We start from the raw sequence: 16,975 nt of genomic DNA, 5'->3' as shown, positions 1-16,975 counted from the left end.
CACATCGGGCTCTCTGCTCAGCATGGAGCCTGCTTCCCTCTCTCTCTCTCTCTCTGCCTGCCTCTCTGTCTACTTGTAATCTCTCTCTGTCCAAAAAATAAATAAAATCTTTAAAAAAAAAGAAATAGCATTTATAGATAACTTTTAATATCATAGGAAAGTAATTCTAAAATAAAGTTGAGGCAAAAAGTTTATGAAATTTTCTATTATACTTTTTTTTTTCCTTAAAAAAAACTTTGGTCAGTTTTATTAAAGAAAAATTTTGCATAATTTACTACTACTATGTCTTTTCTGGCATGCTTCTAATGATATCAGAATCACCTAGGTCAGTGATAGCTAGTGTCAGACCCTATAGTATTTCCACATGCTGTGCACAATTCAGTATTATTGCCACGGTAGTATTGGACAACAGTTGTGGACAACATGGAGTAGTATTCTATTTTAGATTTCCTCAAGGCTGGGCAGTTGTTGGTGAGGATGACCAGTTTCGCTTTGCCATGTCTGATCATTTTCAGAGTCCACTTGTACCCCAGCATGTACTCTCCACTTTTCATAGTGAGTTGGAATGTAGAGTTGATTGATTCCAGCAACTTTTTCATCTTCTTTGCAGCCGCCATCTTTTTGCCTTAGATGCAGGACAGCCCCATCCAAAGCAGTTGCCAAAATGGCCAGGAGAGAGAAAGGAAAGAGTTCCCACAATGCAAAGCTCTTCATTGCCAAATTTTCTATCCTACTTTTAAGGATACAGAGAAATTATTATATAAAGAATCTGGAAGAAAATATGCAAAAATGTCAACTGTGGCTGCTTCTGGGTAATAGGATTAGGAAAGGTTTTATTTCATCTTCTTTAAACTTTTCTAAATTAAAAAATTCTCTGCTACTCATATATTGTTTTGATAATCAAGAAGAGTAAAATGTGAAAAAAATCAGGTTATATATAGAAGTACTTCAAAAGACTGAACTTATTCTTTTATCTTTGCACTCTCCTGAAATTATACTAAAAAGGAGAGTAAAGGAGTAAAGATGGTATAAACCCATAGGGACAAAGAGAATGTAGAATAGAATAGCAATTAGAGTATCAACAAATGTTTAGAAGATGGAAAACAGATTATTTAAATAAACTCTACCACTGAAAGCCTAAATTATTTGAATTAATCCTCTCTCTGAAAATATGTAAAACAATTGGATATTTTCAGATGTCTTCATACACATGAAAGTGGGAACACAGCAGGATTAAGTAAGACTTTGAAGGCATTTAAACCTGGAGGTGTTTTGTTTTGTTTTGTTTTGTTTTTTACCAGAACTGTAAGTAGCAGATTCAGTTTTGATAGCTTCCAGTGTGTGGACTGAAGACAAAGCTCAGTCCTCATAAGGGAGGGACATCTGATAAAAAGATCTAATCTGTAAAACTGGTACTCCAAAAGGCACCCTCCTCAGGGCAAAGGTGTGAAGTTACCTACCTCATTATCTACTTTCAAGACACAGCAAGAAATATTGCCTTGCTTTTGAGCAGCACAGGGAAACTTAACAGTATAACAATTTTGCAATCAAAATTCTCATTTTTAGTCCCCCAAACAAAACAAAACTGAAAACAAACTAATGAAAGCTAAGGTATGAATATAATTTAGAGTGGTCCCAGACTGACAGTGACCCTAGCCATCTTGCACAAATAAGTATAAATCCTCCCTGGAGGAATTCATTTTCTCTCAGGCCTCAAATAATTTTCACAGATAGTTTTCAAGGAAAATGAATGGTTTACAGTAATTTATAGCACACACACACACACACACACACACACACACAAAAGCATCATGAGTAATAACAGCAGAAAAAAAAGCTTATTAAGTCCTTAGATATTGGAATTTAACAGTTACAAAGTATTTGCATCATATGTCAAAAGAGGCAAGTGATGAACTTAAAAATATGGAATAGGAAACTATAAAAAATGATTTGTGTATTTGAAAAACAAGAGTACAATTTATGAGAATGATAAAATTTAAGAATTGAAATTTACTTAGCAGATAAGACATAGCTGTATAGACAGTGATTCAATGCTAAATCAGAAGAAATTTTCAGATTATACTATATAGAGACAAAGAGATGGAATATATGAAAAAGATATTAAGAAACATGGAAGGTGGGATGCAAGGTCTAATATACATGTGAGCAGAGTCTGTGAAGGAGAGGAGAGGAGGGAAAAAATGGAACAGCAGTAATATTGAGAAGTTAATGGCTGAAAAAAATTTCGAAATGATGAGAGTCAACTACCCACAGATTGAGGAAGCCCTTCATCTTACAAGCAACTAAGTAGAAAGAAATCCATGTCTTAGCATATCACTACTAAAGGAAATTCCAAAGAATGTACTTCATATAGAACAGAGGTGTTCCAAAATGCAAGAAAGAATAAAGAAGAAAGAAAATAGTAAATATGTGGGTAAATCTAAATGAAGATTGACTGTAAAATAAAATATCATATGGTTAAGAAAAAGATAGAAGGAAAGTATAACATAGTGATAACATGTAAGTCTGGAAGAAGATAATGGAGTTAAAGTGTTTTGAATTCCTTGTATAGTCCAGAAAAAAAGGTAAAGCAAAGGTGGATCTGGTTTTTTTGAAGTATAAAACTTAAACATTTAGAGAGACCTTATTTAAGAAAAAGAATATAATATAAAAAATTAGGTATTGTGTTAGTCTGTGTAGACTGCCATAACAGAATTCTACAGCATAACCATTAGAAATAGATTTTCTTAAAGTTCTGGAGATTGGAAGTCTAAGATCAAGGTGTCAGCAGAGTTGGTTTTTGGTGAGGGCTCTCTCTTTGGGTTGCACATGGCCACCTTATTGCTGTTTGCGTACATGTTCTTTTCCCTGTGTATGGAGAACGATCTCTGGTGTCTCCTCCTCTTCTTATAAGGATACCAGTCCTATCATACTTGGGCCCTGCCCTTTTGACCTTACTTAACCTTAATTACCTCTTTAAGGCACTATTTCAAAATGGAGTCACATTGGGGTTTAGGGCTTCATCATATGCATTTTGGGGGAATACATTTCAGTCCATAAAAGGTATGAAAGTAAACATTTCAAAAAATAAATTACAATAAATTACATATATAAAAAAGCTGACAAATTTCACAAGAGGAAGAAAAGTAATATATCTTTATTGTTTTGATAATTCTGATTTTTTTGGTTGCATACTGATTGACTTTTGATAATTTTATAATACAATTTTTTTAGAGGGAATAGAAAAATTCTGTTTTCTAGCATATTTGATTAAAAGTTTTTTATTTTAACTTGGAAAAGCTTCTTTTAGCTTCACAAATTTTATTAATCACATCATGTATATTTTTTGGATTGTTAAGTTTGGAAAAACACTGGCAGTTTCATTAGTAATGTGGTATAAGTTCAGAATATATCACATTTTTTTGATGAAATAACTAATTTTCAATACTGTTTGAAGTGACAGTACTAGTTTATTATTGATGTCTTGTTTAGTAAATATTGGTAGTCTTAGGTTTTCTTCACTGGTGTCAGTAATGTCAAATTCAGAAAGAAAATACTAATCTGTATATGTATAATTTGACAAGGTCATTTCAGACTGAGAGTAATACATAAACAAAGATACGGTTTGGTAAAGACAAGGAATTCAGTTTGTATAGAGTGTGACTTAATGTTAGGTTAGCTAAATGATCAGAAAAATATAGTAGAGCAGGTAGATTAGTAAGAAATGGGAAATAGTGTCAAACTAATAGTGTCAACTGGATAAGGCTAGATAGACCATTATACCTTAATGTTAAGTAATCAAAGGCCCATTGGTGGCAATATAGTCAAGTGTTAATATCAGGCAAACTGCCTGAGAATCTTAGCTCTGTCACTTAGTAAGATCTTAATTATTTAACAGATCTTATAAACATATCCTTCTAATCTAAACTAAATGTATTCTCAACTCAATTTCCCTTAGATTTCCTAAATGACCACACTTCAATACACCAAAAGAAAATATAAGAGAAAGTAGGAGTAGAGACCGGGCATCTAATCAACTACAGTTAAAAATGCCTTATTTTCCCAAATCTTATAAAAATATATGACAGAGTGAATACATTGCTAGGTCTTCCCTAGGCTTGGAAGGAACCTGGGTAAGTGTGAGTCCCTGAAATTTAAACCTCATTACTTTTGTTATAAATCTTTCTATGAAGTAAAGCATTAATATTAAACTTTGATATACTAAATATGCATATTGTGATTTCTAGCAAAACCACCAAAGAATAAACCACAGTGACTGAAGGATGTGTGTTATTAGATTGAAAGGGTAAATAAAAATGGCCATACTGAGCACATCATTATAACATCCAGAGAAGCAAGGATAAAGATAACATTCTATAAGATGTGAGAGAAACTGGTTGGCATTGAAATTCTTAACTGTAATACTTGAAAGTAAGAGCTTATAGGTAGAGCAACAACTTCAAAGTTTCAATGGAAAACATTTTTAAAGAATTTTTAAAGATTTTTACTTATTAGAGAGTGCATGAATGGGGAGTAGAAGGGTAGAGGGAGCGGAAAGGGAGAAGCTATGCACTCACTCTCCTTGCTGAGCAGGGATGCTGATGTGGAGCTTGATCCCAGAACCCCTGACCCAAGTGGAAGGCAAATATTCAACTGACTGAGCCACCCAGGCACCCCGAAACCAATTTTTAACCTTTTTTTTTTTTTTAAAGATTTTATCTGTCTTCTATCTATCTATCTATCTATTTGAGAGGGAGAGAAGAGAGAGAGCACATTGGGGGAGGAGCAGAGGGAGAAGGACAAGCAGACTCCAGGCTGAGCACAGAGCCTGATTGAGGGCTTGATCCCAGGACCCTGAGATCTTGACCTGAACTGAAATCAAGAGTCAGATATGACTGAGCCACCCAGGTGCTCCACATTTTTAAACTTTCAATTCTGTTTCTAGCAAGACTATGTATCAAATGTGAGGGTAGAATAAAAACATTTTGAGACATATGGTCTCAAAAATTTTTCCTTAGGTGTAACTTCTCTCGGGAATATCTGGAGAATGCTTGATCAAAACATGAGAATAAAGCAAGGAAGACTTGAGAACAGGAAACAGGAATTTAACACCAAAGAGAAGTGAACAGAAGTTCTGGGAAGGCAGGAAGCAAGCCTTGAGAACAGCTACCTTAGATCAATAGGTTGCTATTCTTAAAAAAAAAAAAAAAAAAAGAAAAGAAAGAAAAGGAACAAACTAATAAATGTGTATATAGGGGAGTTTTACTAATTAATTAATTTGAAGATTTTCCTAAGAAATATAAGCTTAGGAAAAACCTAGTAAAAGAAAAGTGAACAGTTTTAAAAGAAAGGAAATATATCAGTGTAATACTTGGCTGAGTAGTAAAACAAACAAACCAGTGCGTATGTAGTTGTAATAAGATAAACACCAAATACTGACTTTTACCAAAAATTGTGATGTTACTCTGTTAGGCAGGTGGAGGGAGAGGAAAATGCAAGAAAGGTGTGTACTTACGTATGTGCTAAATTTTCTTCTTTCCAAAGAGGAAATCAAGAAGTAGTGTGTAAAGCAGATAAAGTATTTTTCTTTATTTTTGTTTTGTTTTAAAGTATTTGTTTTATTTACAAATACAACAGTAAATGTCAGAAGAAAAACTAGAAGAGTTTTAGCAATTTCTTCTGGGGGTTATGACAGAGAGGTGAAGAGAAATGGAGCTTAGTGACTTTTAAATTTTATATATGTAATAATTTGTTTTTGTTTATTCAGTTACGTATTTATGTGTTAGTTTGGTAAAGTGAAAAACTAATTAGAAAAAAGGCATAGGAAAAAAAAGAAAAAAGGCATAGGACAATTTAGCAGAAAGCAGAGCTTTAATTAAAATATATTTGAATTAGGGGTGCCTGGGTGGCTCAGTGGGTTAAGCACTCTGCCTTCAGCTCAGCTCATGATCTCAGGGGCCTGGGATTGAGCCCCACATCGGACTCTCTGCTCAGCAGGGGGCCTGCTTCCCCCTTTCTCTGCCTGCTGCTCTGCCTACTTGTGATCTCTCTCTCTGTCAAATAAATAAAAAAAATTTTTTTTAAATCTTAAAAAATTTAAAAAAATATTTGAATTAAAGAAGAAAGAAAAAAGTCCAGCTAATTGTATAGTCCAGAGTGGGATATGCTAAAACCAGGAGAGTAGACAAAGGCATTTAAAATCATCATAAACTTTTTCAGTGGGTCAATTTCTTAAAGTCTGCCTTTTTATCCCAAGATATAGACCTCCAATGAGACTAAATGGGAAGGAATAGTATTCTGTGTTCTGCTTTAAATTCTTTTTAATCCTCTAATGCCTTTGCTTTCAGTTTTATAAAAGTTCCCAGCTCTGACAGTGGGGCTAGTGTCATCCTTTTCAAAGCAGTAATGAACTTCTGTTATTTGTTGGGGAAAAGAAGGGGTAAAGATGTCAAGTCTATAGAAATTTGTAAGTTTTAGAATATATTTATTTATTTGATTCATCATCTAAAAAATGGGAAATTATACTTTCATGAAAATTTTCTATTTAACCTCCCTCCCTTCTCCCTTCCTTCTTATTGCTGCCCATTATGCTGTCTCTTGGTGAATTAAATATATGTTCAAGGTCAAAGCCAAAGAGACTGGCAAAGCTCAGACTGTAAATGTAGTCTCTTAGAGGACTTCCAGAGTGTGCAGTTTCCATTATACCAGTTGCTCAATAAAATTTGTACAGTGAATTTATTTAAAATCTTACAAAGCAGTCTAATATAGCATTTAAGTACACCAACTTTGTACATTATTACAAATCTCAGCTTTCTGCAACTTGCTGGTTGTATGACTTAAGTAATATGTGTATTTTCTAAGCATCATTTCTTTCAAATGTAATATGGGAATATTAATATCTATTTCAAAGGAGTAGATGAGATCAGGATATAAAGTACCTGATGTGTTTGTGGGTGTTCAGATAAAGCATGTATGGCATACAGTAATTTAATTTTGCTATTATTATTCCTATAACAGTATATCTATTTTTTATTTTTTGTTTTGTAGATGCAGCCATTATGGTCTCTTGCTGTGCTATTTCTTGGTCAACTCTTGATTATCAAGTAGCTTTAAGAAAATCCTTGTCTGATAAAAATCTTCTTAAAGGATCCTGTCCCAAATTCACTTACCTCTTTTACAAGTTATTTACATTATTATCTTGGATGCTGAGTATTGTACTTCTTTTATTCTTAAATGTTAAGATTGCATTATTTCTATTGTTATTTCTGTGGTTTTTAGGGTTATTGTGGGCATTTAAAAAGCAAACTCAGTTTTGTGCTTCTGTAAGTATGGAATTTTTATATAGAGTTGTTGTTGGATTCATTCTTATTTTTACTTTTTTTAATATTAAGGGACAGAATACCAGATGTCCAATGTTTTGCTACTATATTGTAAGGGTACTGGCCACAGTGGGGATATTGGTTGTGTTCTGGGTTTCCCCAGTCTCTGTTTTTAATTCAGACTATTTTATGCCTATCAGTATCACTATAGTTCTTAGTCTTGTCCTTGGAATTATTTTTCTTATTGTTTATTACGGGACTTTGCACCCAAACAGAAAAGAAGAAACAAAACCTGATGAAATTGATGGAAAAATGGCTCAAGGAGATTGTAGAATGAAGTATTTTATAATGGACTAGCTATTAATTTGTGAGATATGTTTTCTTACTTCTTTGTTTCATTAGTTAATAAAGAAAATGTTATTGTATGTGTTATTTTTGCCCATTTATTTTTTATTTTATTTTTAATTTGAGATCATTTTCAATACATTAACTATGACTGTGAGAGAACATTGTAGTATTTTATTATTTAAATTAATTTCTCATTTGGTTTTAAAGATCTTGGGTACTCAAATACATTTCCATCTTACCTAGTAGAGTTGCCAGCTTGAGCCTGAATTGGAAGAAATGTTCTTGTTCCCCCAAATTAGAAGCCTAGAATTGAGCTTCCCTTCAACTTTTCCCTCATTGTTTCTTTCTTTTTTTATTTTTTTAATGTTCAGTTAGCCAGCATATATTACATTATAAGTTTTTTAGTGTTCAGCAATTTATTAGTTGCGTATAATACTCAGTGCTCATTCCAATTCATGCCCTTCTACATTCCCTCATTGTTTCTGAACTAAAACTAATGCTTGTTGTGGAGAACTGTGATGGGAGAAGAGCAGAACGCTCATTTTTCTCTCCTCTATTTTGTTGATTCAGTGCATATATTTTGAGTTGGGGGCAGATTGAGTAAAGAAAAGGGAAAAGAAGGAAAGGGGGAAAAAAGCAAAACATCAAGTTTACTATATTTGGGGAAGGTAAAGATTTTATTTATTTGTCAGAGAGCAGCAGGCAGAGGGAGAAGCAGACTCCCTGTTGAGCAGTGAGCTTGATGTGGGACTCCATTCTGGGATCCTGGGATCGTGACCTTAGCTGAAGGCAGACATTTAACTGACTGGTTAAGTTTACCATTTTTAAGTGTACTGTTACAGCATTAACTAGCATTTACCTTGTGCATCTCTATAACTTTTTCATCTTGCAAAACTGAGACTCTATTCCTACTGTATAACTTTCTGTTTCCTCCTCTCTAGCCTCTGGGAACCACAGTTCTGTTTCTGTTTCTATAAATTTGATTACTTTACATAACTCATGTAAGGGGAATCATAGAATATTTGTTTTTCATGACTGACTAATTTCACTTAGCATATTGCCCTCAGGGATAATCATTTTGTGGCACATGACAGGATTTCCTTCTTTTTTTAAAGCCTGAGCAATACTCTATTGTATATATTTGCCACATTTTTATCCATCACTGAATTGCTTCCACCTCCTGGCTATTGTGAATAATGCCATTGTGAACATGGGTTTGCAAATATTTCTCTGAGATCCTGCTTTCCTCTCTTTTGGTGGTATACTCAAAATGAGGATTGCCGAATCATATAGTAAATTATTTTTAATCTTTTGAGGAAACTCCATACTGTTTTTGATAGTGGCTGCACCATTTTACAATACCACTAATAGTACACAAGTGTTCCAGTTTCTCCACATCCTCACCAAAACTTTCTATATTTTGTATTTTTGATAAAGGCTGTCCTAATGGGTGTGAGGTTATATTTCATGGTATTTTTAATTTGCATTTCTCTATTAGTGATGTTAAGCATCACTAGTGATGGTAATGATGTTAGCCATTTGTATATCTTCTTTGAGGAAATGTCTATATCTGATAAGGGGTTATTATCCAGAACACAGAAAGAATTATAACTTAACAATAACAAAACTAAAATAACCTGATTGAAAAATAGGGAAAGGACTTTAGGTACCTAAATAATATATTAATGGTTTTCTGCATTATTCCTTATGCTAAGTAGTAAATTTCGGTCCTAGAGTAATAGGACAAGTGGATTAGGCTGAATTCCTGGAAATGATGAAGTTTTTCCATCAAATTTGCATTTTTTTTCAGTTTCTTACCCTTTTTTCCCCTTTGGTAGTGTCTTAATGAGTCCTCAAACGATAGCTTTCTCTAAACCAGGAGGAAACAATTCCATTTCTATATTTAAGCTTATAACTTAATGTAAAACTGCTATGTAGCTTTTAATGTGAAGGATAAACTTATACAATGCATTTCAACTATCAATGCTATTTGAAAACAATAAGTAAATGTTAGGCTCTAACTCTGCTCAGCTCTCTGCTAGGTACTGTTGTGGGTACAAAACAAGTGTATAATAGAGTTCTGTTCCTTGAAAAGTTTACATACTGAAGCATTTATAGAAACTCACCATCTATCAGAATGTTTACTGTTTGTGATTTTCATTTTATAGTAAATGAAACAAATTATTGGATAACAGAAGGGTTATATTTATAGAATATATAAACTGAATAAGATATCTTTTGTGCTACTCTTTGAGAAAGTTAGGCAGCACTAAAAAACCTTGCAGGAACTAGGGAATCTGCAGTTTACTTTGGGCAACAGATCCTTGTAGTGTGGCCCCCTTATTACATATCTCTCTGTCTCTGCAGGTTTGGTGGTATATATATATATATACATATATATATATATATATATGGTTGAGAGAGTGAAGATGGGAAAAGAAGTTAGGCTCACTTAGTAGCACTTCAGTCATAATCTTTGAGTTATAAAGGACAAAATGAAAGTCTTAAAATGAAAGTGCTTTCATTCCATTCTGAAGATTTAAATGTTTATGTGTTACCACTTCCCTTTGGCATAGAAAATCTTTCTTAGCATTTTCTGTAGTTTAGGTTTGTTGATGAGGTTTTTTTCTTTTATCTGAACATGTCTTTATTTTTTACTCTTATAAGATATTTTTTTAACAGTATTTTGCTGCTTTTATTTTATTTTTTTCCCAATTTATTTATTTTCAGAAAAACAGTATTCATTATTTTTTCACCACACCCAGTGCTCCATGCAAGCTGTGCCCTCTATAATACCCACCACCTGGTACCCCAACCTCCCACCCCCCCGCCACTTCAAACCCCTCAGACTGTTTTTCAGAGTCCATAGTCTCTCATGGTTCACCTCCCCTTCCAATTTACCCAAATTCCCTACTCCTCTCTAATGCCCCTTGTCCTCCATGCTATTGGTTATGCTCCACAAATGAGTGAAACCATATGATAATTGACTCTCTCTGCTTGACTGATTTTTGCTGAATATAAAGTTCTGGGTTGACTGTTTTTTCCCCCTTTATGCATTTTAAAGATCATCCCACTAATTTCTGGCCTCCATTGTTTCTGATGAGAAGTTAGTGATCATTGAAGTCATTATCCCTTGTTTGTAATTTGTTATTTTTCTCTGGCTGTTTTTAGATTTTTACCTTCACTGTTTTATTTGCAATAGTTTGACTACTATGTTTATGTTTGTAGTTTCTCTTTGTATTTTCCTAATTAGGGTTCTCTGATCTTCTTGAACATATAAATTTTAGTCTTTCACCATTTTTAGAGAGTTTTCAGCTATTATTCTTCACATATTCTTGCTATCATTTTACCTCTCTTCTTGGACTCCATTAACATATATGTTAGACTTATTGATGTTATCCCATACATCTCTGAGGAGCGCATTCATTTTTTTTCCAATTTATTTTTTTTGTTCTTCAATAATTATTGGATTTGTCTTCAAGTTCACTGACTTTTTCCTTCATCTTCAATCTACTGTTAAGCTCATCTAATGGCTTTTTAAAAATTCCAGAGATCTTATGTTTATGTTCTAGAATTTCCATGTTTTTTTTTAATAGTTTTTATTTCTCAGTTAAGATTTGTATCCTTTTTATTCATTATGAGCATATTTTCCTTTATATCCTTTATCGTAATAGCAATAAGTATTTTAATAATAATTTAATACATTTAAATAAATAAGTAATTTAATAAGTGTTTAAAAATCCTTGTGTGTTAATTTCAATATCTGCATCATCTCAAGTTTGATCTCCTTTGATTGCCTTTTCTCTTGAACAGAGGCCACATTTTCCTGTTTCATCATATGTCTTTTAATTTTCTTATTTCCAGGAAGTTATGAAAGGTGTATTTAGACCTCTCTTGATCCTGTTTGTTATTGAGAAGAATATATATTTTTTTCTTTTAACAGACTGCTAACTTGAACTTTGAACTTTGAAAAGGCTTTATTTGCTCAGCCTTCAGTGTGCTGCTTGGATTCTGCCTCTTGGTGTCGGTCAGAGAATTAGGAATACTTAATATGGAATAAGGCTTGCTCTCTTTTGTCTCTCTCTCCTCAGATTTTCACCCTCACTTTTCACCTGCTGTGGCCACTCCATACTCTGTTTTCTGGGCCTTAACCACTAAGATTGTAGGTTTTCTGTGTTTTTGTACCCAGTATGTTGATTGGGGTCTATCCTCACTCAGTACCATTCTTTCTTAAAAATGTTGACCTCTTCAATGTCTGCCTGCTTTTTCCCTCTCAAGTGCTTTCAGATATTTTCTTCCTATATTTTGTCCAGAGTTTAGAGTGGTTATTTGTAAGGGCTTTGTACTTTTTTCATCAATAACAGTTTCAGTACTCTGTAATATACACCATTCTTTCTGGGTATTTGCTTAAACATGATGTGTGAATTTCTTTTATTTAGCATTTAATCTTCCCTTATTCTTACTTTCTTGACCCTCACAAAACCCCAGCAATATAGATCTTATTTTTTTCCACTACTCTTTAGTTGGTTAAACCATGCATTTGGCAAGTTACTTGCCAAAAGATCAAATCTCATGTTTTCTGACCTCAAGTCTAGTTTACTTTCTGTAGAATCATGCTGAAGATCAGATTAAGTGACCATCAGCAGCCTAGAGCTGATGCTAAATTATACATGATTTAAAAATTATTATGAATTACCCAAAACACAATTTTTTAAAAAATCTGGCTTAAGTAGTTTTTGGTCTTAGCTCAGGATGTGGCTAAGGTTCTGTCACTGAGAGTTTGAATAATTTTTATACACATACACACACACACACACACACACACACGCATATGTATATATATGTATATAAAATGGGAAGTAGCAATTTATGTAATGGAAAAATGGGTAGAAAATAATGCACATTTATTGAAGAACTTAAGTATTAAGTTCCCCACACCTGGATTGAACATTTATTCACTGAACAAACATTTCCCCACTGTTTTTACAGATAAGGAACCAATAAATGGATACTGGTAGGATGTTTTGGTTAGTCAGCAAGCTTTTAAAATGAACTTCATATTTAGTGAATTTACTTTTATTCATTTTATTCTTTGGTTTTCTGTATCATTCAGTCATGGCTTTATAGCAATTTTAAGTCTCTCCGAATAAATGTAAGCTTTTCTTAGAGTATTTGGTGCATATAAGTGCTTTTGGTGCTTTTGAAATTTGGAAAAAGTGTAAGAATAATTATGAGCAATACTCATAAAAGAATACTCACATATACTGTATTAGGGTTCTTATACATCTAAGAGGGGATTTATTATAGGAATTGGCTCATGTGGTTATGGAGGTTGAAAAGTCCTGTGATGTGCTGTCATAAGCCAGAGAACCATTAACACCCGCAGTGTAATTCAGTCCAAGTCTGAAGGCCTGAGAACTTGGTGGCTAATGTAATTACTGATCTGAATTTGAAAGCTTAAAATCAGAGGTGCCAATGTCTAAGGGTAAGAAAAGATGGATGTCTTAGCTCAAGTAGAAAAAACAAATTTGCCCTTACTCTGCGTTTTTATTCTATTAGGCCCAATAGATTGGATGATACTCACCGGCATTGGGGAGGGCATTTGCTTTACTCAGTTCACCAATGCAAAATCTAATCTCGTCAAGAAACATCCTCATAAACACACCAAGAAATAATTTTTTTAAAAAGATTTTATTATTTGCCAGAGAGAGAGAGAGAGAGAGCGAGCGAGCACAGGCAGGCAGGCAGAGTGGCAGCAGAGGCAGAGGGAGAAACAGGCTCCCCGCCAAGCAAGGAGCCCGATGTGGGACTCCATCCCAGGACGCTGGGATCATGACCTGAGCCGAAGGCAGCCGCTTAACCAACTGAGCCACCCAGGCGTCCCAAGAAATAATGTCTTAATAGCTATCTTGATATGCCTTCATTCAGTCAAGTTGACACACAAAATTAATCATCACTTGCACCTATCTGCATTCACGTTTGCTTCAGATATGAATAAAATGCTTCCCTTAGACTAGTGGTTCTCAAACTTACCGCGCATCCAGAATCACCTGCAGGATGATTAAAACGGATTTCTGGGCACCATCTACAGTTTTTTGAACTAGAACTTAGGTGGGGCTTGAAATCTGTACAAATAATTTACCAAATGTTGCAGATGATGTTAGTCTGCCTACAGGCTTTGAGAAGCACTTGCTGACTTTGAAGGCTTAGTGCTGTTAATAACTAGTTTCAAAACAGCCACTAGAGGGCAGTGGAACCACGGACAAACTGGGTGTGCTGCTTAATAGGTTCCCTGGTTTATGCTATCAGCTACAATATTCCTACAAGCCATGAGAATACCAAAGCCAAACATTAATTTCCTGTACAATATCTTGAGACTCATTCTCAATTGTAATATAAACCAAAGCTTGTCCTTATGATTGTGGGGGTTGGACATGTAAAATGCAGCGCTAAAGCCCATTTCGTGATCATGGTAATTTAAATTTGAACTTCTCTAAGTGGGCATTTGTGCATATACCTAGTAGTCTTTGAGGTTAACAGGAACCGTTTGTGGTTTCCCAAAGAGACTACATTTTGATAATAGGTTTAGTTTGTTATGGAGATAGTTCTACACTTAAGTGTTATTTATTGTTTTAAGACACAACTTTTATTTTATGAAATTAAGACCTAAGTACTTTTTTTTTTCCCAATTTATTTATTTTCAGAAAAACAGTATTCGTTATTTTTTCACCACACCCAGCGCTCCATGCAAGCTGTGCCCTCTATAAGACCTAAGTACTTTTAAAAAATATTATAAACTTAGTAGATTAAGTTTATACTCAACCTCAGTTGGTAGAGCATAAAGATCCACATGGTATAGGGGACTTGTAGTTTTTTTCTTCTAGATGTGTTGCTTTGATGGTAGACAAGGATTAGAGGAAAATCAAAAGATGTAGTCTGCAGTGTTGTACATTTTCTGTGTGCCTGACCTAGTACAGAACTTGAAAGCTGCCTTTATTGTGGCTGTTATTACTTTTAAAAAATTAATTTTGATAATAGCTATAGAATCATAGACATCTTTCTGAGTATCTTGACATCTTGGCTTGAATCAGCAATTGATTTTCATTGTATTGCAGAAATTTTGATTTGAAAGCCCAAAGACTTGAGTTTGATTCCTTGCCTTGACATTATTACCTATGTGACTCTGATAAATCATTTAATCTCTGTAAGTCTCAGTTTCTGCATATGTAGAATGAGAATTTATGCAATAACAACTATCTTCCTGGGCTATTTTGAAAAATCAGTGAAATACTATATATGATGATGTTTTATAGGTTGTAACCATTCTTGAAATTTTCTGTTTTTGACATTCTTCTACCAGTATATAGTATATTTTGAACTTGGTTTTGATGTCATTATATCTTTGTAAAATTGCTTCCACATGTTCAAAATAGGAATACTCACATTAAAAAACCTGGAATTATATCACAAAAAAATTTAACTCTTTTGCATATAACATCTTAGTTTTTCATTACTTTTTTCTTGTGTGGTATGTATGGTTCCTCATATGTAGATAATATGATCTATAGATATGGCTAAATACAACTAGTTATTAATGAGATCAGGATTAAGGCTTAAATTGCAAATCACTATTTGGCCTTTGGGAATATGCATAATATGTTCATGTACTGTGTATACATATGAACATGCATTTTTTTTTAATGGAAGAAGGAGTAAAAGGTCTTTACTGGAAAGAAGAAACTTTACATTCTGAGTAAGTTAGTGCACATGTTCAGTGGGCCAACTTGTGGGGCATCAGCTTGTGATGGGTTCCACAACTAAGGCATTGCTAGATCTCACCTTTGTGCAGCCACAAGCAGATAGATGATGGCACTGTGTACTCTTTGTGGATGCAGCCCATTTATTTGGTGATAGATGGGACTAAATTAGGGACTTCCTTGGTGCCTGAAGCTGCCTTTGGGTCTAGCAAATTATATGGGTCCAGTCCCTGCTGTTCAGCCTTCCTTTCCAGTCCTTTCACCTGCTTGCCATCAGTAGGAGCACCATTTCCAGATGCCACGGTCTGCAGGGACTGCATTGAGACCATGGGTCCTGACGGCCTGTGTGGCCAGCACTCCAAACTCCGTGATGTAACCTTGAAGCCATCATGCCTATCACAATACATTTATATGAATGGTAGGATTTCATTAAATAACTGTGGGTAAGTACTATTTCTCTTAATTGTTTTATGGACCACAGAATCTCTTAGCTATGGTTGTTTTAAGATTAAACATTAGTTTTCCTTATAGTTTTTGTTTCTTGTCTAGTAGTATGTCTTGCTAAGTAGACTATAAATTTACATAGATTAGGGATTATATTTCTGTGACCTTCAGAGGACTTTGCATAGAGTTTACAATAGCAGTGTAGTATGTTACTTTTTCTGATAGCGTGAAAACAGGAATAGAGTGTATTTCATTCCACAGAGCACTAGGAAAATCCTCTGATTCCTTTGGAGGGCAATGAATCAAACTATCAGGGTTTACTTCTCAGCGCTGTATATGTGTTTAGCACTGTGCTAAATTTACAGTGATCTGCCTAAGGATGCCTTTATCATCAATGATAAAGAGGCCCCTGAGCGAGATGCCTTCATCAGCCTTTAAGACTCCATAGTCCTGAGTAATGGTACGCTTGGGGTCTGATACCAAGGGAATGTTCATGGGTCCCAGTCCTCCTTGTTTCTTGGGTGTGTTGATCCATGCCAGGTGACAGAAATGAGAATCCACAGAAGCACCAATCACTTGACAGTTGAGTTTCTTAAATTCTTCTGCCCTGTCACTGAAAGCAATGATCTCCGTGGGACACACAAAGGTGAAGTCAAGAGGGTAAAAGAAGAACACAACGTATTTTCCTTTGTAGTCAGATAGGCTGAGGTCTTTGAACTGGCCATCTGGCATAACAGCCATGGCTTTGAAGTTAGGGGCAGGATGCCCAATTTTGGCATTTCCTGAAGACATCTTGCTATTGGCCGCTCTACGAACAAAAACGCCGAAGTCAAGGCAGGAAGAAGACGCCTTTTTTTCACTTTCTTGATGCTGTTCTTTGAAGCACAAGAGTTTTAATTTTGATGATGCATAATTTATTAATTTTTATTTTGCTATTCATATTTTTGGCAAAATAAGAATCTTTTGTGAAATCCAAGGTCATGAATATTTGCCCCTATGTTTCCTCCCAAGAGCTTCATAGTTTTTGTTCCTACATTTAGGTCTTTAATCCATTATGAATTAGTTCTTGTATATAGTGGGAAGAATGTAGCTTCATGCTTTTGCATC

The 16,975-nt window shown here is 34.5% G+C and overlaps 2 protein-coding genes and 1 pseudogene across 2 annotated transcripts in view; 1 reads left to right on the top strand and 2 right to left on the bottom strand.

The window, feature by feature from the left end:
• Positions 1 to 7,744, top strand: part of XKR9 (XK related 9) — a 45,328-nt gene extending 37,584 nt beyond the window's left edge. The window contains exon 3 of the mRNA XM_044245468.1: positions 7,048 to 7,744. Coding sequence (XP_044101403.1) covers positions 7,048 to 7,676 — 629 coding nt within the window. The 3' untranslated portion in view covers positions 7,677 to 7,744. The remainder of the gene's footprint in view (positions 1 to 7,047) is intronic.
• Positions 281 to 617, bottom strand: LOC122904525 (annotated as a pseudogene).
• An 8,466-nt stretch (positions 7,745 to 16,210) lies between the features above and the next one.
• Positions 16,211 to 16,695, bottom strand: LOC122905332 (peroxiredoxin-1-like). The gene has a single exon (XM_044246977.1). It carries the CDS (start codon positions 16,658 to 16,660, stop codon positions 16,211 to 16,213), a length of 450 nt encoding a protein of 149 aa, XP_044102912.1. The 5' UTR covers positions 16,661 to 16,695.
• Between the last annotated feature and the right edge of the window lie 280 nt (positions 16,696 to 16,975).

This window comes from Neovison vison, chromosome 4, assembly GCF_020171115.1.
Source record: "Neovison vison isolate M4711 chromosome 4, ASM_NN_V1, whole genome shotgun sequence".
Taxonomy (NCBI): domain Eukaryota; kingdom Metazoa; phylum Chordata; class Mammalia; order Carnivora; family Mustelidae; genus Neogale; species Neogale vison.
Note: the sequence above shows the minus strand (reverse complement) of the source record. Positions and strands in the feature narration are given on the sequence as shown.